At 49.8% G+C, this 22,678-nt stretch overlaps 2 protein-coding genes across 3 annotated transcripts in view; one reads left to right on the top strand and one right to left on the bottom strand.

Moving 5' to 3' along the window:
* PTMS (parathymosin) overlaps positions 1–361 on the bottom strand; it is a 3,672-nt gene extending 3,311 nt beyond the window's left edge. Inside the window, exon 1 of the mRNA XM_015617757.3 lies at positions 120–361. Coding sequence (XP_015473243.1) covers positions 120–167 — 48 coding nt within the window. The 5' untranslated portion in view covers positions 168–361. The remainder of the gene's footprint in view (positions 1–119) is intronic.
* A 7,263-nt stretch (positions 362–7,624) lies between these two features.
* On the top strand, positions 7,625–14,285 carry MLF2 (myeloid leukemia factor 2). Of its 2 annotated transcripts, XM_015639270.2 has the most exons (9): positions 7,625–7,734; positions 7,892–7,965; positions 9,750–9,876; positions 10,335–10,370; positions 11,785–11,838; positions 12,239–12,364; positions 12,689–12,848; positions 12,939–13,179; positions 13,702–14,285. In XM_015639270.2, exons 2-8 carry the CDS (start codon positions 7,916–7,918, stop codon positions 13,115–13,117), a joined length of 732 nt encoding a protein of 243 aa, XP_015494756.1. In that variant the 5' UTR covers positions 7,625–7,734; positions 7,892–7,915; the 3' UTR covers positions 13,118–13,179; positions 13,702–14,285. The 2 variants fall into 2 exon arrangements, with proteins under 2 accessions (XP_015494756.1, XP_033372896.1); XM_033517005.1 differs by lacking the exon at positions 7,625–7,734 and having other exon boundaries at positions 12,939–13,104.
* Positions 14,286–22,678: the final 8,393 nt, after the last annotated feature.

Here is a 22,678-nt window from a genome sequence, read left to right on the forward strand (position 1 = left end):
CGGAGCCCTCGGGGCCCCCCCCCACTTCCCCCGCCGAGCCCATTCCCTCCCTCCCGTCGGGAGCGCGGCCGGTTGCGAGGATGGGAAGAGGGGAGCGGGAGGGGAGGGAGGTGTCTCACCTTAGCGCTCAGCTCCGCCGGTGCCTCCTCGACGCGTTTTTCCGACATCCTGGCCCCCCGGTTGCGAAGGGAAGAGGCCGGTGGGAACCGTGCGAGGGAGGGAAGGGAGAGCGAGAGCGAGGAGGGGTCAGCGGCGGGAGCGCGAAGTCCCAGCGGTCCGTAGGCGGCGGCAGGATCCCGCCCCGGGGGCCAAAGTACCAGGGTCTCCCGCGGTGGGGGGATCCGCCGGGGCAGGGGATTTATACAGCGCCGGTGACGAGGGAAGGAGGGACCTGGGGAGGGAGGAGAGAGGGACGGGAGGCGGAGGAGGGAGGGGAGAGGGACGGGCCGCTAGAACAATGTGCGCTCAGCCGCGGCCGCCCGGCAGCGGGGGCGCACCGCGGGTCCCCACAAGGCGCCGCACAGCCCCGTCGAGGCCAGCCGAAAGCCCCGCTCCGCGCCGAGGTGCTCCGGCTCCGACGGGCAGTGTCCGGGGAGGAGAGCCGAGCCCTCTACCCGCAGCACGCCAGGGGAGCCGCCCGTACAGGCGGGCTGGCTCTCCAGGAGGAATCCGGGGGAGGCGAGAAGCGGCGCTGCGGGGCCGTGTGGGAGGGCAGCGCTGGCGACACGCGGCCTCCTGCCTGGAATTTTCCACTCCAGCTGCCCGCCCTTCCTCCCGCTGGAAGCGCTCCCGGCGGCGGGCCTCCTCCCGCCCCTCCCCTTCTTCCCTCCCCACCTTCCCCCCCCGCCTGCCCGCCCGGCGCTGGGCGCTTTTCCCGCGCTCTGCGCGCGGCGGAGATAGTGGGCGGGGCCTCGTGCAGCCAGTGGGCGGTGCTTCGCGAAGAGAGTGGGCGGGGCAGCCGGCTCTGGCGGGGGGGGCGGATTAGCGATCGCATCCCCCGCTCCCCATATAAGGAGGGGCTCGGGCTGGGACGCCTGATTGGGCCATTCAAATGAGCTCTCTGCCTGGCAACAGGTTTCCCATTGGCTGGCGGTGGCCGGCGCGCCGGCGGGGCGGGAGCGCGGGGCCGTTTGGTGCAGTGCGAGGCGGGAGGGGCCGCTGGCACGTGGGGCGCCGGGAAGGCGCGCGAGGGCGCGGGGGTGCGCCGGTCCCGTCGCCGTGGTTCGGGCATTGTCCCGCTGGGCTCGGCTCCGACTCGCCCGGGACCGATCTTCCGCTCCGGGCTGCCGGCCGGGCAGCGCACGGCGTACAACGCTGACCCCTGCCGCCCACCTGTCTCGAGCCTGGACTCGGGCAGACGCTGTGTCGGTGCCTCCCTCCGGGCTGGGAAGGATCACCGCCCAACTCTGAGTCTCCCTTTAGCCAAAGGTCCTTCCTGTAGAACTGCAGGTGTTGACTTGGAGCTGCAGGGATTTGTTGCTAACGAAACAGATGTTCTTGTAGCCATGCTTCAGCCCATTGTTTACCAGCTTGAGCAGACTGGGATGACTAAATTCCCTTCACCTATCCCAGAAGGTTTATATTGTCCCGCTCTTAGTCACAGGCTCATACAAAAGAAAAAGGAAAATAAATCTGCACGTGTTTGCAGGCCTACCTACATACCGAACTAAGCGTGCACATGAGCGCTTTGGGATGTACACGTGTACTGAGTCATTCTCGCAGGTACAAGGCAAGGTGATTAATCCATCTGGTTGAAGAATGTATTGAGGCACACAAGCCCTTCTTGTCCTTCAGATACAAACTCAGCATCTCTGCAAAGTCAGGATTTAGAACTGGTGCTCTTGAGTTTAATCGAATGTGTCTCAGTTTGAGTGTTTAACAGCAAAAGCCATTGGTATTCATGGAACAGAGGGCACTGAGTACGTATCTCTTGAAGGAAAGTATGAAAGAGATTAGATAAATTATCATCTGTGTGACAGGGAGATAGAAGGTCCCCACCTTGTCATCTCGTCTCCTCCACAGCTACAGCTGCTTCTCTCATGATCTGACTAATTGACGTTCTTCCCAGCTACACACAGTGCAGAGTGCCTGCCCCAAAAAACAGTCCTGTAACTCAGACACACAGATCTAGACTAGTACCAAAATAAACCAAATTATGAAAATTCATGCACTAATTTTTTTTCCCCTACTGTTTCACAAAACCCATCTGGCCAATTTCTCAGGTCTAGCTGCTATCAGCGTTCCAGCCCTTGTTTGGTTGAAGTACCCCTCTTTCATCCTTCTCTTTCGCAAGAAGAAAATCTTAATTTCTAGATATATACCTACAAATAGGAGCCAAAAAAAATTATATAGAGTGTCCAGATGTTGTTCCTCTCTGCTTCTGCTTGTCAGAAGGCGTGTGGCTCATTGCTCTGCTGTTCTCCTCACCAATCCAGGATTTTATCCTTTTCCTTTACACACTCAACTACTAAAAGCACAAAATTACATTGACATATATCCCTTGGCAAAGACATCTTCACATTAATGCACAAACAGGCCTTGACACAACATCCTAGAGGGGAGAAAGCAAAGGATTATGTTCAGAGGTGTTCCCGTGCCCAAAGCTCCGTGTTGACACAGACTGCGCACCCATGGATGCAAAATAGACAAACACCTGTTTGTGCAAAGGGAGCTCGTTTCCAGCAGCCTGTGGGATGGAGCTGTTGGGTCAGCTCTTGGGTCCTGTGGCATGGCAGTAGCGACCTCTTCTTTCCTCCCCAGCACTTGCAGTGTGCAACCTCACATTGTCCCTTCCACGCTCCCCACCACATCCCCTTTGCAATTTTTACCTCATCTGCAGCTTTTTGGCATTTGTCTCCTACCTGTGTTCTTGGCAGCACTCTTCCCATGGCCCTCTCCCTGGCTTCTCTTTGTGACATTGTGTATCTTACATACAAAATTTATCTCACATCCACTCCTTTGTTTTTCACGTCCCATTTTGCCCTGCATGATTGTATCAACTATGCTTTTCCCCTTAAATCCAACATGAAACTCTCCTTCATTCCTTGTGACCTGCCTGTTTCTGCATTCCGACTCTTCTTGCCCTTTGAATCTCGGTGGTGAGATTCCCTGGGCTTCTAGTGTGCAGCTGCTTCCTTCAAGCCCTGAGGGTATCCATTGACTGTCTCACCTAGCTCTTCCCTGTGACTTCTGCTCCTCCACCTGATATGTGCCACTTTGCATTTCGCCTGCCAGATCGATCTGCAGCTTTTCTCTGCTCCTCTCCCCATCTGTGCTTTCCCCTTTGTTGCAAACGCAAGTACACTCATTGTGCGCTCTGCAGATGCCAGTCCCTGCTCACTATGTTCTGTAGTCTTTGTCTGTAGTTGCTTTGCCAACTCAGCAGAATATATTCCATCCTTTTCGGGGACTTATGTCCTTAGACAAAATGAGGGAGGTGCAGAAGTTACATAACAGATCATTGTGTGGAACAGACACTGTCCGTTTCTGCCTCCAGCCCAGACAACAATGGGAATGTCATTTTCTCCATACAGTGTGACAATTTTGGTGCTGTACCCTGTTTGTGCTTGGTGTTCATGTAGGCATGTGCATGTTTTTAGGTGCAGTACATACTTGTTTGTGTATGGAGGGGATATTTTCCCTCTGTTATACTCTTTTACTTTTGTGACTGTAGGAAGTATGGTACTTTTCTACTGAGGCATGTGTTGAGCTTGCAGGCGTGTGCCATCATATGTGAGCACGTGGTTAAGATGTGTTTGGGCTTTCATGCGTGGTATCTATTTTCCTGCTCCCAGCAAATGCAGGGTGAACGCACCTAGAAGCAATTATTTATGCATTTTGGTTTATTACCTTGCTAGTCATGTCACTGTGTTCTGATGGGGGCAGAGGGGACGGTGACTTTTGTGTTTATTTTGAAGATTGAACTAACTAACTATGAGCCATTTTCTGAGCAAAAGCAAAACATAATAACTGGGTGTTTTAAGAATTATATTTACTGAGCTAACTCCTAAGTGGTTCCAAACCTGTTCCAAACCGTTTGCTGAATAACAAAAGAGCAGAAGGATGTGTATTTGCATTAAATTTTCTTAGATTTACATAAATCCAGAAACAGAGAACATCTGTCCTTTCACTTACAGCAAAACTCGCAAAATATCCATGTGCAGAGGGAATGTGTTTGAATGCATTTATGTATTTAACCCACGCTGTTCATCTTTCTGTACTGTGTCCATTAAAAATCCCTGCAGATAATCCGCTTTGTTCTTCTTTCACGATGCCGTATAGTGAAGTTGAGAAGAAATACCCAAGGATTCAACCACGGGCCAACTTTGCATTGGGAAATGGTTTCCTGAGAGGCAGCGTATTTAAATAAGCCCTGCAGGAGGGCTGGGAAGCAGAGTAGGTAGCACAAGGAGAGGAAGCGAGAGGAGTAAAAGGGAATGACGAGGGGTGACACAGCCTGTCAGAAGACTGGAAAGGGGAGGGATGTTTTCAATCGCGATTTTTTGTGAGCCTCTCTTTGCTAACGCAGCACAGATGGAGGTCGTGGTTCTCACTCACAGCGTGACAGACACACTCTTAACACGAGCAAAATATTCTGAAAGTAATCTCTGCCACGCAACGCAAGCTGCAGCCACCACAAGCCGGCTGTAGCATCCCAAATACGAATTGTCACATTTGAGGACCAAATCGGAGCTGTCCTTCACTCAGGGTGCCCTTCATCTGAGGTCAGAGTTAGTTGTTGGGTGAGGATTACGTAAGAGGCACAGATGAAGGGAGCCAATGAGGAAATGGCTGTGGGTAGCTCTGACTTCTGCTAACGAGGATTTCTTTGTCTTCCAGGCGTCCACAGGGGCCCTGGAATATTCGGCCGCATTAGGAAGCCGTTTTCTGCCTTCCTGGCCCTCCGGTCCGTGCCAGCAGCAGGTAACACGGCACGGTTTTCTCGCCGTGCCCTTTATTTACCTTCCCCACGTGATGCTCAGTTTGCTTTCCCCGGGCCGGCAGTGCCGTGAGGGCTCCGGGGAATGCCGGGGGGGCCGCGGGCAGCAGCCGGCGGCAGCGGCGCCATTCATCGCCTTCCGTCCCGCCCTTCGCTCACCTCCTCCGGGCCGCCCGCTGAGCGCCCTCTCCCTCCCCTGCCCGCCCCCAGCACAACCTGGGCAGCTCAAAGGGAAAAAACAAGAAAAAGGAAAAAAAAAAAAAAAAAAAAGGGAAAAGAAAGGAAATGGAGAGACATAATGGTTTTTATTCATGGTGAAAAGAGGAGCGGCCTGAATAGAGAGTGTGAGAGGAGCAAGATGGGAGCCGTGCTTTTCATTCACAACCTCACGTCGCTCGTTACTCTGAGCCAGCAAATAGCCATCCCCTTGGAGCACATCGGGGATAACGTGGCGAGTGCTGTGCAGAATCCTCTCTTACGAATACTGCAGCAACAAATCCTGCATTCCTCAGAACTGTGGCCATGTCCACATTCCACAAAAAGGTTGCCGTTCCAATTCCTCCTTCCAGGGTTTCACACCGTGTTTGCCACCAACACGAATCTCTGCAAGCAAGGCTCCCTCAAGGTTTGCTGAACTGACAATGGCCCTGGAAATGCAGCCTTTGGTAAGGTGTCCATCAGGTGTAGGGACTGCCTGTAAGGCTGCAGAAATACCCAGGGAGAGCCACAGCCCCAGCCCCCAGCCTTACAAACTCAGCCCTTGGGTTGTGCTTGCAGAGAAGCAGCATTAGGGACAAAAACCAGATCTGCAACGCAGTGTTTGTTCCAGACTCTTTTCTGTTCCTTTCCCCTCTGTGTTTGAGGGCAGCAATGCCTGACTTATAATTTGGAAAAACCGAGAGAGCCCTACCATCTCTGGGACATTGCAGGAGTGGGAGGCTCACTGATATCAAGGAGACAGCAATTTATTTTATCCCAGATCTGGGGAAAAGAAGAAAGAAAAACAAGAAAAAACCCTAAGAGATGTTTACATTTCTGCCCTAGAAGCTCTTTACCTCCCTTTGCATCCTGACACTTGAGGTCACCTCTGCACTCCAATCAAACACCAAGAGAGCCTCAGAGCGAAAGGAAAACACACCAGACAGGAAAGGCTTTCCAGACTGGAGGTCTCTGAAGGATGATTCAGGTTTGCAGAAGCAGCATCAGAGAGGTTGAGGCAGTGCCAACGAGGGCTTTGTGTGAACTTCAGCACTCACAGATGAGCTCTGAGCTGGTGACAGGAGGCTGTTTAAGCAGCTCACTTATGAACAACCTCCCTCTGAGAGGTTTGGCCCTGCTTAGCCCGTGCCCTGCCCATAGGACTTGTGTCCACCTCATGATCCTGCACTGTAGTGCTGTCGACAGTTCCCCTATTGTGAACGTTTTGGTTTCAGCCTCTGCAGACTGCAATTACTGTTTACAGAAGGGACTTCTGAAGAGCCTTCTGCATGCACACAGGCACGGGCCTCCTGTGAGAGGTCTTCTCAATACCAAGCAGTTTTGACACCTGCTGCAGCAAGAAGTCCTCTCTGCATTCCACACATGAAGCATGCCACTGGGTCATTTTCCTCTGTCAGACTCCGAAATCCAAGGACATGGCTCCTGCCACGACTCAGGAGCTCGATTTCTCAACCACTTCTTGCAACCTGCTATTTCCAGTCCTCTGGCACAGGTCCAGTCTGGCTCCTGCACATGGTGGGCCGGATGCAAGTCAACAGAAGCACCACTGAGGAAGCGTGCCCTGGGCTGGAGCTGGGATGAGTCAGTCCGCTCTCTTCCCTGTAATCCAGTGGAACTGAAGGCAACCAGCATTCCCCAGAGATGGTGACAGAGGTGTCATCCCCCTGCTTTCTGGAGATTCCCCACCATTGCTGTAGGTGCACACAAGTACCTACGCTTCACCTGTGATTCCCAGTAGCTGTCCAGGACCAGTGGTGACCCACAGCTGGCTTACAAAGTATCTTCCCTGCTTCTGCCAGCAGAGAACTGTGTGCACACGCTGTCCACGTGCTCAGCACAGCCAAGCAGCCCCATGGGTGCCTCCTGAACTCCTATGCTGTGCAGGAAGCCTGGGGTAAGTACTGCCTCTGCAGCAGCCAGGCATCGCTGTGGACTCTGGCCAGGAACCAACTGGCCATGTGCCACAGGGGTTACTACAGAATCACAGAATATTCTGAGTTGGATGGGAACCATCAAGATCATCGAGTCCAGCTCCTGGCCCCGCACAGGACCATTACCAAGGATCACACCCTGTGCCTGAGATCATTGTCCAAACACTTCTTGAACTCTGTCAGGCTTGGTGCTGTGGCTACTTTCCCGGAGAGCTCGTTCCAGTGCCCAACTACCCCTTGAGTGAAAAACCTTTTTCCTGATATCCAGCCTAGACGCCCCCCTGACACAGGTCCAGGCCATTCCCAGGGGTCCCGTTACTGGTCCGCAGAGAGGAGGGATCAGTGCCTGCCCGTGGTGAGGAAGCTGTGCGGAGCGATGGGGCCTGCCCGGTCCGTGTGTTAGCACCGCATCCTCCGGTCCCCTCTCCCGGGCTGCCCGGCGGGAGCCGCGGCCCGGGGGCGCCGCCCGCGGGGCCGCCAGGGGGCGCCGTCCGGCCCCGCCCCGCCCGCGCCCTCCCCCGGGGCGGTCGCGCATGCGTGGAGCGGGCGGGGCGGAGGCAGCGCGGTCCGGGACGCGATGGGCGCGGAGGCGTGAGCGGCCCGGAGGCTCGGGCTGCGCCGAACCGGGACCGCCGACACCGGCAGGCACGGCTGGGCAGGGGCGCGGCGGGCGGGGCGGGACCGGGGGGAAGCGCTGCCATCACCTGCCCGGGCTGGCGGCGGGGCGGGGGGGCCGGTTCCGGCGCTCCGCCCCTCCCCGCCCTCAGCCCCGGCTGCGCTCACCGCCCTCTCCCCTCCGCAGAGGCCGCCCCCGAGCGAGGGAAGCATGTTCCGGCTGATGAGGGATGGCGAGCCGGAGGACCCCATGTTTGCCATGTGAGTCGGGGTGGGCATCCTGCGGCGGGATGGGCGGCAGGGAGCGAGGGAAGGAGGGAGGGCTGCGGCAGGGACCGTCCCCGGGGAGGTGTGCGCTGCCCCCGCGTCCCAGCAGGCGGGCACAGGCCGGCCGGGCCCGGGGGAGCCGCTGCAGCGCAGCTGTCTGGGGACAAACACAAACATCCTCTGGAGGGGCAGCGCGGCGGATAACAGGGATCGCGATATTGGAGCGTGGTCTTGCAGGAAAGCGTAATAAAGTAGGCCAAAAGGCGTCGCAGCTGACTGAGAGGGAGAGAGGGCTGGAATAACTAATCTTTTTCTTTGCGCAAGGATTATTTATTTATTTATTTATTTTCCTTATGCAAAGTAGGGTTGCAGTTGAGGTAGATAAAATCTGCTGCTCTGTCCAGTGTTTGTTGCTGTTCTGCACAGGAAGTCATTAATGGAGCTGGAGAAGGCTGCTGAAGCAGTTGTCAAGTTGTGAGGAACAAAGTAAAGAGAAGACAACGAGTAGTTTTGAAACACAAGTATTGAAATCTAACAAAGGTCCCAAGAACTCTTCCTGGGATTCCTTTCACTGAATGTTTTTGTTTCTGTCCTCAGTACAGAAATTGGATGCTATTGATAAATTTTGGCAGTGACACTAAGTTGGCAGCCCTTGCCAAAGTGGATAAGGAACAGACTGTAATACAGGAAGAATTTGATTATGTTAAACAAGACACTACTAGAAATTTGGTGAAATTCATGCACATAGAAGAATAATCCATTTTTTGCTTATGAAATCAGTAGTAAGCAAGAATTTTATCAGCTGTGAGCAAATTAGCAGGAGAGGAGACCTTGATGTCCCAGTTAGTCATCGAATGACAGTGCGTTCTCATTAACTTGGCAGGTATGAGTCTAGCTTTTACTATGGGAAGCATTTCCAGTAGAGACAGAAAAGTACTGGTTTGCAGTGGTTACTTCTGTGATCTTAGGAATAGTCTTGTGCTGTAGAGGTCATTACTGCTCAAGAGGGATAATTGCAGACTGTAAGATGTGCAGGAAAAAAGCTATGGTATTTCCCAGAAGTTTTTTATTGTGGCCACCGTATTCTGTGACTATTTATCCTTAACTTCCTTTTCCTCCTCTTGTTTCACTAACACATGTGAATGCCTGCATGCCTCAGAGTGGAGGCTGCAAAAGAAGGGAAAACCAGTTAGGGATCCCAGTTATTGTTTCCTTTCTCCCTCAAATCTGGAAAAGCTGCATGTGGTCTCAACCCCTGGGGGGCAGGGGGGTGTCAGGCCATGCGGTCCATTCGGGAGGCTCCAGTCTTGTATTTCCCTGTTTGTGTCCATGTACATGCAGGGGTGAGAGGACCATATGTAGGGTCTCCTGCTCCCTGGTGCCGTTAAGCATAGCCCTCACTTTGCAGCCAGGAAGGTCTTGGTGCACCTCCCTACAAAAGATGTTCGAGCAGTGAGGTTGTGGAGTGGCCTTGGCCATACTTTGCTCCAGAGCAGTACTGGAAGCAGAACACCAACCTACTTCTGAGCAGACAGTACTGAGAGATTAGTACCTGAGAGGGCTTCTGTAGTATAAAACCTACTATCACAAGAAATGTGATGGAATCCAGAGGTCCCCTCCAGCCCTAGTAATCACCATAGACACCACAGACTTCTCAGGATTCTGAATTTTCAGTTTGGTAAGGAATGTACAGTTGTGTCAGGAACAACTCAGAGCTGGGAGGAATGGATTATATGGGGCTTTGTCCTCACCATTGTTCTCTCCCACCTCTCCAAAAGGGATCCCTTTGCCATCCACCGGCAGCACATGAACCGCATGCTCTCCGGGAGTTTCGGGTTCGGGCCGCTCCTGGGCATCACGGATGGGACCACACCTGGGGCTCGCCAGGCTGGCCGCAGGATGCAGGTAACAGAGGGGCTGAGTACAGGCTGGAATTTCTCAAACTGCCCAGTCAGCTTCTGTCTCCCACTCTTCCTGGCTTGGGCACCCCCCTCTCCTCCACTCAGGTGGTGGGTGCAGAATAAATCTCTTAGGCAGTGGTGTTCTGGTCCTCTTTACCCCACCTGTATTAATGTGTTGAACACAACTGCGTTCTAGTTTGGATGGGAGGAAAGGCATAAATATGTGTTGTTTCTCAAGGATGTGAATTCATATAATGGGGAAAAATTTAGGAGCATCACCTGGTTTCTTAGGGGTGTTATAGCTTGAACCCCCAGGAATCCATTGGAGCCTTTGTTGATCTGTTTGTAGAGCCTGAGTGTTCCCCGTTCTGTTTCTGAGAAAGATTAGTGTGTTCTGATGAGGATCTTGTGTTTGGCTGTTGCAAAGTCATTCTCTGTTCTGTTTTTTTGTTCTCCTGGCAGGCAGGAGCCGTTTCACCCTTTGGGATGCTCGGCATGGTAAGTTTTCTGTTTTTCTGGGTCAGATTAGAGGCTTTCCAAGTAGTGGCTCCATACTGAGATTCATCAGCACTGTGTGTAACCAGTGCTAAAATGTAGCCATCTGTAAGCATGACCAGCTACCCTACCAGGTAGGGAGGATGGGAATGTCTGAGGAGACCAGGATGAGCTTTAGATTTATAGTAAATGAAATAGGGAAGAGGGTGTTGAACTGAAACTGGAAGCATCTGGTTTCTCTTGGACCTCTCATTGAGTTGCTTTATGACTTCAGGCCTTTACCTTGTTTCTCCTCTAATGCTTTAATCCTGTCCCTGAGCTGTTTTTGAAGAGAGAGTCCAGCTCTGTGTATATGGAGAAGCTGTATTTGCACCTTGACCAGAGAAAAGCCATAAAGCTGTTACAGCACAATATTTCATGGGAATTGGGACAGTTAATATCTGGGAAGAGCAGGTAGTCCCTTAATAACCTCATATGTCTGAAAAGAAGCTGCAGATCTGGAGGTAATGGAGGGGCTGTGAGGATGTGAGGAAAGGACTTGGCCATCAGTAGGCAGAGGGGATTATTGCACCTCCTTTGCCAGTGGTGGCGGCTGGAGAAGCCAGCGGAATGCTTCAGATAAACAGGGCTGGAATGGGAATGGCTGTGTGTACGTGAGAACACCGTGCTCAGAGCGTGCTGATCTCCATCTTCCACTGAAATAATACAGTGGAAATAGGTTAGTCCAGATCCAGCAACTTTAGCTGTCTTGCTCTGCAGAATTACCTCAATGAAAAAGATTTTAGCGTCCCAGAATTTTTGTAGCTCAGAGGAGGATTAATAAGACTACAAACACATAGACTTCAAAGCATAATAACATTGTGTGTGAGTACTGCTCTGCTGGAAATGAGAACAAGAGGCTACTCGAGGAAATGAAAAAGAAAGAAATCAGCAAGTTTGAACTGACATTGTAATTTTGTTTACATATTGCACAATTAACCTGTGAGACCTGCTGGCCCAGGGTGTTACTGCAGCATTCAGGTTTACAGGATGGAAAACGCAGGTGTTTGTAGGGGAAGATCAGAAAATTTGTTGTTATGCTAGAAAGAAAACAATCAGAGGAAACTTCCTTAAGATCAGTGTTAGTGCAAATGCTGCAATTTCTTCTCCTAACTTTGCTGAGCCCCCAGGCTCACAAGCCCCAGTGCATCGGTAGTTGGATCCAAACTAAAAGAACAACCTTTGCCAGAACACTGGGCAATGCAACCTGAGAGAATGGAGAGAACAGCCATACCAAATTCTGGGGATCTTTTTTCCTGTGAAAAAAATCAAGGTTGTTCTTCTTAGGCAGCAGGTTTTCTTGCAAATGGTTTGTTGCTCTTTCCTCGTGTCTCTTCCCAGAGTGACTACTCTTGTGTTCTCTTTTCCTTTTTATCAGGCAGGTGGCTTTATAGATATGTTTGGGATGATGAACGACATGATTGGAAACATGGTAAGGACCCTCCATGTTCAGTATTGAGGGGAGTGCTGAGGGTGCTTCTGCAGTCCCTCTAGTGCCTCTCGTCTTACTGTGCTGCTTGGGATGGACAGAGCCACACCTGCCAAGGCGGCAGAGCCTGTAAGCTTTGCTTCATTGCTGGGAGTCAGTGACAGAGCTTGTTCCTGAGTGCAGGGAGAGGAGAGGGGTGAGGAAGGAAGTGTGGGGGTGGACTTGTTTAGCAAGAAATAAGTATTAATTTAACAGGAAGATGTATTCTCCAGAAAAATGGATTCATGGGGATTATCTTCTTCCTATTGTAACTTCTTCCTAATTTGCTGTATAGAGAGAATTACATGCCATCTCTTCTTCCCTCCCATCCCTTCTTTCCACCATTCCCCATTCCTTCTTGCAGGAGCATATGACAAGTGGTGCTAACTGCCAGACATTTACCTCCTCAACTGTCATCTCTTATTCCAACCTGGGTGATGGGCCCAAAGTCTATCAGGAGACCTCAGAAATGCGTTCAGCACCTGGTGGGGTAAGGAGGAGGCTGTGAGAGGGTGGGCTTCATTTGGTGGCTTTGTGGGTGGCCGCCCACAGTACTTTGGCTTTGCAGTCAGCTGCAGTTCGAGGAGCACATTGTGCTCTTGTGACTCACTGAGCCGTGCCAAGGGCGCCTGGGAGGAAATGGGAAGTGCTGGCAGTGGGGAATCCATTCTTCCCTCTTCCTAACGTTGCGCCTGACGTCCTGGGAGGGGTGGCAGTGCAAATTGGCTGAAATACTGGAGGCAGGAATCAGGGTGCCTTAGAAGGCTGGGAGAAGGAATGAAAATGTTGATTCTATGTGGGAATCTGCCCCCAGATCCGTGAGACAAGACGAACTGTAAGGGACTCAGACAGTGGCTTGGAACAGATGTCGATTGGACACCACATCAGGGAGAGAGCCCATATCATGCAGCGGTCCCGGAACCATCGCACAGGTGACCAGGAGGAGAGGCAGGACTACATCAACATGGATGAAAGTGAGTAGCGCCCGTGTTCTCCTCCCTGCAAAGCCAGGTGCCGCTTCCCCACCTGCTCCTCCCCACCGAGCTTATTGTCTCCCTGTGCAGGTGACGCAGCCGCGTTTGACGACGAGTGGCGGCGAGAGACGTCCCGGTTCCGGCCGCAGCGGGGCCTGGATTACCGGCGTCATGAAGGCAGCGGTGGCCGGCGGGCCGAGGGAACTCGTCTTGCCATCCAGGGCCCTGAGGATTCTCCCTCCAGACAGTCCCGCCGGTACGACTGGTGAACTCGGAGCAGACCTTGTGGGGGGTGCAGTGTGGCCACCCCCAAATCTACCTACACGCTCTTGTGAGTCTTAACAAGTTCCTTCCTTGTCTTCTGCCTCTGAACCACAGGGTCATTTTTTTCCTTTGCACTAACCTTACATTATTTTGAAGTTTTGGTTGCAAAGGGGTTTTCCCGCTTTGAGAAAGCAGAGGAAGGTGTGAATTTTGAGAAGATGCTGTGCTGAACAGGAAGATGGAAGCTGTTTAAGTTAGCTTTGTCATGAACAAAAGACCTGTAGTGTCAGCCTTAACTGATGGCTGAAATAGTATGACATGATGTAGGATTGCAATCTGTGGAGTGTTTATATTGTCATTCTATAGAACTTAGAGACTATTTGCTGTCCATCCAGTTTGAAATATAAGTGCTGGTGTCTGGTCTCCTGTGCTTTGAATAGGGCTCACTAGGATGTGATCTAATGCTTGAAAAGGGACATTTTCCCTTTTTTTTGATGTCTAGACATCAGGTTTAAACATGTCTTTATCTGTCTTCTCCTTTCTAGGCACCACTTATTCTTTTTATGTCTTCTGTTTCCTTTCCTCCCAGGTACAGACAGTGAAACTCTGAAGCCCCTTCAAAGCACCACTTGGACCCTCCTCAAATTTAGTATTAACCTCCCTCCCACTTAAGAATTTAAACAAAGCAACTAATCTTCTGCATTGCTCTTTTTCACCCCATTTGGGTGCTGCAGTGGGGCATGGGAAATCTCACTGATGTGCAAGGAACACATTAACTGCCCATTCCCTCTCTGCTGTCCCTTGGCTCTGTTCTTTCTGCCAGTAGTGCTGGGCATGAGGAGCTGCCACCTTGCCTCTTCCATCCTTTCCACTCTTTTTGTGCTGGGTTGGGCTGGTTCGGAACTTTGTGTTTAGTCCCCTGTGAAAGGAATACGAGGGAATTCTGCTGGAACCCCCTGTCAGTCCCCTCACCGGGACAGAGGCTTCGATTCCCCTGCTGCTCCTTGGTGCATCTGTGGAGAAGCAGAAGGATGTGTGCGTTGGAGAAGGGAGGAGCAGAACAAAAGCTGGATCAGCCTGTGGGCCCCCGACCCCTCTTCAGTCAGCTCCCCCACTTTTTTAATTTGTGAAACTTGTAACTAGATGTTTACTGAATAAACAAACTCTAAAGAATTGGTGGATCAGTCTTTACCTTCAGCTGACCTAATTGTGCCTGCTGAGGAATTAAGTAACCTCTTTCACATCATTGGAAAATTGCTGAGGAGAAGCTTGGTGTTAAATTCTAAGGCTTTGTTTTCTTCTAGAAAATAGCCTGGTAGCTTTCCCATGTAGTCACAGAGTGAGATGATGCTCAACATGGAAATTGTGGAAGACCCAAGAACTCACCGTTTGCAAAAAATGCCAATTGCTGTAGTTTTGCTGTGCACTCAAGGGAAAGTGGTTGGTCTTTCTTACTGCCTGGTCAGCTGTGCAGCCCTGAATTGGGCCTCTGGGGTTCCTGCACAGACAGGGAATACTTCCATTATTTTCTTATTATATCACTGCAACTGCAGCTGGCGTTGTGAATGACCTTTTCTTAACTTCTTCAGTGTTAGGTGAAAATTGTGAGGCATTAGGAATATAGGACCAGGGAAGATCTCCTGGCTTCTTGGCCATTTTCATGCTCTGGCACACGCCCTTACACAAACCTTTTCTACAGTTTATTTGGAACAAAAGGCAGGAAATCAATCCATGACTTGGAAGTGGTGTGCTGGGATCTTGTGGCGTATCCCTCAGTTGTACATGTGGGCACTAACAGAGAGACACACCTTGCTGGGGACTCACTGTCCTGCCCTGAAAAAATGACACAGCATCCACCCTCTAGAAGCTCAGGGCAGAGTTTGTATGTGTTACACCCTTCAAGGAAGTGCAGAACAGAGACGTGGCTGATGGCAAGCTCTGTGCCCACTTCCCCGTGCTGTTTTGTCCCATGGCAAACCCCAGTAGGAGTCACAGAAGAGTTTGGTTTGGAAGGGACTTCAAAGACAGCAGCCTGCTGTCCCTGGCAGTGGAGTGACTTTCTGGAGGTGTCATAGTCAAGGCAAGCCCTGAAGAGAGCAAAGCTGAGGGAGGAGCTACACAGAAAAAAGCAGGGCTTGGGAGAGGTTTTGTGGAAGTAATCTTGGGGTTGTCAGACTGTGAAACAGGGGACTGCAACAACAGCAGCCCTCATCTCTGGCAGTCTTGAGTGAAAGATGTGGCACCTGGTGCTTCCATCCAGTGAAGAACCAGCTGAGCTCAGAAAGGTGCTCACAGCATGGAGATGGTGGCAGTAACCAGCCACCAGGTCCTGGCCAGGCTTTGGGGTGATGTCTGAGATGGAGAACAGGAAGGTGGCCATGGTGTTGGTGGGGATTAACATTGACCTTTGATCGTGAGGATCCATTCCTCTTTGGGCATGGATTTCCTAATCTTGATCTAATCCCAAATCCTTTTATCTGGGTTCAACCTTTGCTCCCTGTTGGGTGCTGTCCTGCTTACAGATTTAGGTAGGACCCTTGCGTGCTCTTCCGTCCACAGTGGGAGGGTGATTTACCTGAGCCTTGTTACCTGCTGTACAGTCATTCCCAAGGTCTCAGCCTTCTCCAGGGGCAGCAAGGCACTGGTGGTATGGGAATATGCAACAGAAGTTCAGTGAGAGGAGACTTTTGTGTTAAGACAGGAGCCTGGGGGAGGGTTTTAGAGATCCCAAACCAGGAAGTAAGCAAAGTATATTGAGAGGGCGACCCTTTTGCTTCTCCCAGGCTGACACTTCTGAGTTCAGAAAGCAGGATTTTCTTTTTCCAAAGAAGGGAACACACCTACTCTGGGGTTAATTTTTTCATATTAGTTTCAGTTTCAAGTGAAATGGTTTCTGCTTAAAAGCAATGTACCTCCTGTATCAGTGCAGGGGAAGGGCTGGGATGAGACTCTTCCATTTCTGAAGTGTCTCTGACAGCTGTGCCAGAAGGATGGAGAAAGTTGGATGTTCTCAACATAAAAATCAAACAGTATTTATTTCAACTGGGCAAGGTGCGGTTCCAAGTCATCCATCCAAGGGAGACAGGATCCCTTCTGGCTCCTTCTCCCTTAGCTGTCACCTTCAAATTGTGTGAATTGAAGCACCAAATCAGTGCAGTTCAGTGATGCTCCTGGATCTTCCTACGGAGCAAGTAGGGCACCTGAAGTGAGACACAGGGGCCTGACACACTTTAAAGAGACAGAGAGAAGGGGAGGTGAGTAAAACAAGGTGGAGAGAGACTGGAAACTCTAATAGGAAGATGGATAGTGTAACCTTGGATGAGAATGGACCAATCTACACACAACCAGAAACTTAGATGGTTTTGTTTATTGTATATTCAGTTTTCCATAATTGAAAATATATCATGAAAATGAAACCCATTAGGCCTAGTGGGAACTTTGTCCTTAGATATTTTTTGTGGCTAACCCTGGAGGTCTGTGCATCTTTCACTGTACTTTTTGAAGTATTGTAAAATACCGGGGGAATTGTAGAATACTGGGGAGAAAGAAGTCTGGGAAAGTTAACCTGGTGCCAATACTTGTAAATAAAAAAATCAGATGATACCCACACCTGTAAAACAGGGAAAATGACATTAAATCAAGAGATGTGAAATGCATTAAATTTAAAAATGAATATTTGTGCCTTCGTGTTTATAATATGTGACCTCACTTCTCAAAATTGTTGCTGTCCAACAACTGTGATAATTTCTGATTAAATTATGGGTTGTGTTAACAAAGGCACTACAGCAACCCAGAGTCAGAGGTTACAACAGCATGAGACATTCTATCTGGCCACACGAGACTATGTTCTGATGTAAAATAAGGTAGTAATTATTAAAACAACAAAAGGGCCAATATTATAAATTTTAGTTCACTGATAGATTTCAAGTAATGAGGGGGAAAAAAGACTGTAGAATATGAAATTATTTCCAGTAGGATGTTGTTGTGAAACTAATGCTCATTAGTAACTTGATTAATGATCTGAAGGAAGGTATTAAACCAGTGCTGATGAAGCTTTCAGAGGATACAAAGAACAATGAAAGTAATAAATGTTGGAAAAAGATGAGATGTACTGAACAGTCAGTAACTATTGGTGTGTTTATTTATAAACAGTAGGTATTTTTGGCTGTACTGAATGCAGAAAAGACATTCACCCAGAGACATAAGCATAGTCTGTGCTCTTTCAAGATGGAGAACTCCAAAAGGAATTGGGATTGGAAGACAACCAAGGAAATCAATGGTACTTGCTTAATTCTTTCTCTGTGCAGATGGGTTCCACTGGGATGCATTAGCCTGTGTTCACCAAGAGCAGAGGTAAAAACTCTCCCCTTTGAAGAATCACAGAATGGTTTGGATTGGAGACCTTAAAGATCATCTAGTTTCACCCCCCTGCCATAGGCAGGGACACCTTCCACTAGACCAGCTTCCTAAGAGCTCCATTGAACCTGGTCTTGAACACTGCCAGGGGTGGGGCACCCACAGCTTCTCTGGGCAACCTGTGCCAGTGCCTCACCATTGTCACAGTGAAGAATTTTATCCTAATATCCAGCATAAACCTGCTCTCTTTCAGTTTGAAGCCATCCCCCTTCTCCTCACTACATGCTCTTGTAAAGAGTCTCTCTCCGTCTTTCTTGTAGGCTCTCTTCAGGTACTGGAAGGCTGCAGTTAGATCACCCCAAAACCTTCTCTTCTCCAGACTGAACAATCAAAATTCTTTTTAATTTTTTCAGCCTTCCTTTGTAGGAGTGGTGCCCCATCCCTCTGATCAATTTGGTACATCAGAGTAGTGAACCAGCTGTGGGAAATCTGGGCATTGGGCACTGAAAGATAGCCAAAGAAGACTCAAGAAAGGATGAAACAAGGATGACTTGAAGCCTGGAAACACAGGTTAACATGAACTCAAGTTGAGTTCACTCCACTGGAGCACAGACTGGCGTTACCTAAACGGGAACGAAGCTTCTGACAGTAGAGGGCTCTTCAGCCCAGCCTAAAACCTACAGCGACCTCACGATGGAACTGGGAATGAATGCAGACCTTGTGTGAGAGCAGTAGAGCACACCTCTGTTTCCCAGCTCTCCCTACTCCAAACCCCATGGGGTGTGCCAGAGAGAATTTGGGGAATGGGCACAGGAATGGGGTGAGGGAGTTCTTGGCCACTTGAGAAACCAAGCAATGTGATCATACCAGCCCCTTTGGGCTTCAAAAATCTGTGAGTAGGGAGAGGGAAACAGACTGGCACAGGGCTAGACTGAAGGGAAAGGTGGGAAGGGCAAGAAGAGACCTTGTGGCTGAACAAGGGCTTCAAAGAAGGTGGGACCACAAAGAGCTGCAGGAAACATTGTGCTCTCTGGGCACAATGGTTTGTTTGGGGAACAAACAGGCACTGCCATGGGGCTGGAATGTAAAATCCTACAGGCACTGACTCCAGTGCTGGAGAACAAAAGGATTTAAAATAAATCTCAATACAGTGTATAACTTAAAATTGTTTGATTTGCAACATTTTTTTTTACTTTTCATAACACTCTAAGAAATGGACTTGATTTTATTTTTCAGCCCTGTCTCAAATGTAACTGAGATTTTTTTCCCTCCTGGGAATTTTCCTTTTTAAAGACAACCCTTCTAAAACTGTTCCCATGGGGAAACTTCACTTGGCTTATTATTACTTCCACTATCTCCTCACATCTGGATGGCTTTTTAAATCCTGAGGGCACTTAATACAAACTTAGCGTGGGAGAAAAGGTAATAAAAGGAAGGAAAATAGAACAGACACTACCTATATCCAACTGCTGGTGATGTAATGTCCAGAGGTAAGCTGGAAGGTTTGACACTAGCCTCACAATTTCCATCCCTTACTAATGACAGAAAAGGAGAACAAAGATTGCAAAAGAATAAATGCTTGATTAAATAAATAAAACCCAGCAGCATTGCCAAATTGGATGAGGTTATCACATAGGAGGATGTAGGTGGCCTTGAAGATGTCAGTAACAGCAAAAGGGCTAAAGTTTATAGCACAAAGTGAAAGGGAAGAGGAGCATAGGACCTAAAATCAAGATTTTAGCTATAGACTGGAGTTTCTATAACCATCAGAGAAGAAGAAGAAATACTCTGGATCACCAGAGAAGTCATGCAATCCAGGAGGCATTTCTGGTAGCTGTAGGTGTGTGTTACTGTGCCTGTGAGAGATGCTGATCAGACTTCACCTGTGGAAGAGAATTGTGCTCATTTCTAGCCAAGAAAGCTTAATTTGAAGTGCACTTTTGCACTCTATTTGAAGAGCAAGTAAGAGAGTACAGAGAGCTCAGGGTGCACGAAGGGGCTGATTTGGTTAGTTAAGCAAAGTGAAGTCTGTACTCTAGGGAAATAAACACCAGGGAGGAAGTACGGCTTCAGCTAGAGCCACGCTGGCACAGACACAAGAGAATGTAAACTAGCTGTGAATTCATTTAAGCTGGAAATTAAAAAAAACTTCAACCACTACAGCAGTTGGGTTCTGGGGCATCCTGCCAAGGGGACTTGTGGGGACAATAAAATTAACCAGTTTGGGGTTGGCACCTGAGAAGATTTTGCAAGGGATTGAGACCATAGTGGTAAGAGATCACAGTCACCAGGAGCCTCCTTGCTTTTTCTCCCACCAAAGAGATCATCCATCTTCCCATATCCTGAAACTGGTGCTAAATACTTGAGAGGCAGATACAGGCAAAGCATTCCCAGAAACATTTTCTCCTGATCTGAAGGGGCTGGAGCTTTACTTGTCCTCAGAACAGGAGAGTGCAGGGTAGTTTTTAACATGTGCACAACTGCTACAGGAATTCTGAGCATTCCTGTTACTGTAAAGGGGTCACAGCTCTCAAATCCAGCTGACATTTTGCTGCCTATTGAATTCATCACAACAGGAATATAATTGCACACTGCACAAAGAATTTTTGCAAATGAACTCCTTTCCTTGGCAGCGGAAGAGCCTGCCACCAGCAGAGGAGGCAGACAATAGTCCAGCCCTAGTTCCATACTGGACCAAGAGGGACGTTCCTGGAAAACTGCAAAAGATGAAAGAAAAACACCCAAAAAGATGGGCTGCCTGTGGAACCAGTAGCAAAAACAGCTGGTTTTTATATGAGTATTTCAGCTAAGCAGTGACTAGTACTAGGAAAAAGGATGAGGAAAGAAGAGCCCTGCAGGGGGGAACACAGACAGACTCCCATGGAGAGGATGGCAAAAAGGGAAAGGGGTCATAGAAGGAAAATGAGCTATTCCAGGGCATACAAAGGAGACAAGAAGGATGTCAGAGATCTGAGAAATGCATTTGCAGCAGCTGACATGAACTGTGACATTCTTCTGACTACTCTACCTAGCTCTGCATCAGAATCCTGCAGAGCCAGGGCCTCATCCCAGGAAGGATGGTCCAGCCGTGGCAAGCAGCAGGCACAGCCCTCAGTGGCTGCTGTCAGGGGCTCTTTGTACAAAGCCCTGTGTCCCCCAGGGGCAGCAGAGGGGGACACACATCATCCATGCCATCTCTCCCAACAGACCAGACTGTGGGCACCCAACTGGCACAAAGGGCCTCCAGAGGAGCACTGAGCCACTGGTGGAGCAGAGGCAAGGCCTCCCTGCATGGAGCTTTGGGGGACCACACAGCAGCATGATCACCCTGCAGACCAGCAGATGCAATCTGGCTGGCATCACCTCGGCCTCTGCAGCACCGCTCCTCAGCTGGCACCAGGAGCTTGCAGGAGGATGGAGGTGGTGGGCACAAGTCCTGCTGCTGGGCAGGGGCAGGGCTGCTCCCCCCAGACAGGCCTGAGGAAACCTGCTGTCCAGAGATTGTCGGTGGTGCAAAGGAGACTCGGTAATGTGCAACAGCACTTGGGTACACACCAGCCCAGCCATTCATCAGGAAGCAAACCACCCTGCCAAAGGCCTCCTTTGGAGAACAGAGGCAAGGGAAGCCTCAGCAACCCCAGTAAATAAAATATTGACTCCTTTTGAGCACACAAAGACCATCTCTGACTCCAGAGGTACCTAGGCACAGAGCAGTGGAGGATGAGGAGAACCTTAGAGAAGTCCTGCAGGGCATCTGCCCGCCTGTGACACTTCTCCCCACTCTCCAGGTACAGATGGGCACTATGGCAGAGGCCAAGCTGCTGGCAGCAGCTGCCCAGCACCTTCACAACCCTCAAGAAGCAGAGCAGCAAGCTCCCAGAAGAAATTGTCCCCCAAGAATGCAATAATTACCATCATTAACCCCAACCCCTGGTTACCTCTTGGCATGGAGCAGCTGGAAGTGGCTGGCAAAAGTTGGACATCAGTGATAGAGCAATTCTTGAATTGCTCTATTCTTGTTCTACCTCCTCCCCTTTCTGAGCCAATATGAAAGCCCCATGTGGGGTTGCAATGAATCACTGCACAAGAGCTGTCAGACTTTCTGTGCTGGGGATGGCAGATCTCCTGCTCCTCATTTTGGGATGGACATTTCTCTGTACCCTCTTTTCTACAGCCCCCTAAACCTGACTCCTTTGCAGGGCTTAATGTGTCCAGGTATTTCTGTTCTCTTCTACTCAGGGTCTGTTTTCTAAGTTTTTTTCTTCAGAAAAAAATGGGTTTCTCAACATAAAGACATTTAAAAATGAAAACTTATAATAATGCTCAGTACTTAGCTCACTCTTGCCATCTTCAAAGTGATTTATAAATGTTAACTAATTAATTAATTTTCACATCTTTTCCAACTGAAATTCAGAGTCACGGCTGAAGTGAGCCGTGAAAAATAAACGTGTGGTTTTCAGGTGAAGGGCAAAGGCAAACCTATGCTCCTGCCCTCTGTTTGCCATCTAGCAAGGCAATTTGCAGCAATACTTTCATTCTGCACTGCAACCCTCTCATTTATTTTTCAGTCCTACCAAAGGTCTGAAGTAATTTTATGTGCTACCTCCAGCTTTCCTTTTCTTAATGGAGGTCTTAAAAGGTGCTCCCTTTGAAAAGTAAACAAAATGGAAGACTTTCAGAGCTCTGTTTAATTCCAAAACTCTCCTAAAATCCGTAACACAGCCAGCCTTGAGAGGCAGGCAAATGGGAAGGGGGAGCAAAGCCTATTTATGGCTTTTCTTGGCAAACGTTGCTACCAGAGGGATGAACTGACCCCGGGAGAAGGGGGTGAGCCGGATGTCACGTAAAAAAGTTACGGCAGGAGGACAGCCCAACCCGGGCCAGCTGTGACTGAGCCGTAAGGATACAAGTCTGGGAACTCAGCACAGCCTGGGGCTGGAGTGGCAAGCCCCCCCCATCCCCACACACTGGCTGCTGGCATCTGGGTGGGGCGTTTGTGCTCCCAAGGCTGATGGCAGTGTGTGGCACAAAGCTCAGGCAGTGCTCTGCCCGGCCTCTGCTGCACAGGGCTATCACACACCAGCTATCATACACAGCCAGCCTGGAACTCAGTGCTGGCTTCCAACTCCACTCCTGGGATCTGCAGCCTGTTTAAACTGTGGATTCAGGGCATTGAAACAGACCCTTTGCATCTAATAGACACAGTCTGG

Source organism: Parus major, chromosome 1, assembly GCF_001522545.3.
Source record: "Parus major isolate Abel chromosome 1, Parus_major1.1, whole genome shotgun sequence".
Taxonomy (NCBI): Eukaryota; Metazoa; Chordata; class Aves; order Passeriformes; family Paridae; genus Parus; species Parus major.

Bases quoted from the DNA above. Each gene is read 5' to 3' on its own strand.
- MLF2 (XM_015639270.2), top strand. From the start codon at position 7,916: ATGTTCCGGCTGATGAGGGATGGCGAGCCGGAGGACCCCATGTTTGCC. The intron at 7,966-9,749 runs GTGAGTCGGGGT...CCTCTCCAAAAG, and splicing joins GAGGACCCCATGTTTGCCAT to GGATCCCTTTGCCATCCACC. The intron at 9,877-10,334 runs GTAACAGAGGGG...TTCTCCTGGCAG, and splicing joins AGGCTGGCCGCAGGATGCAG to GCAGGAGCCGTTTCACCCTT.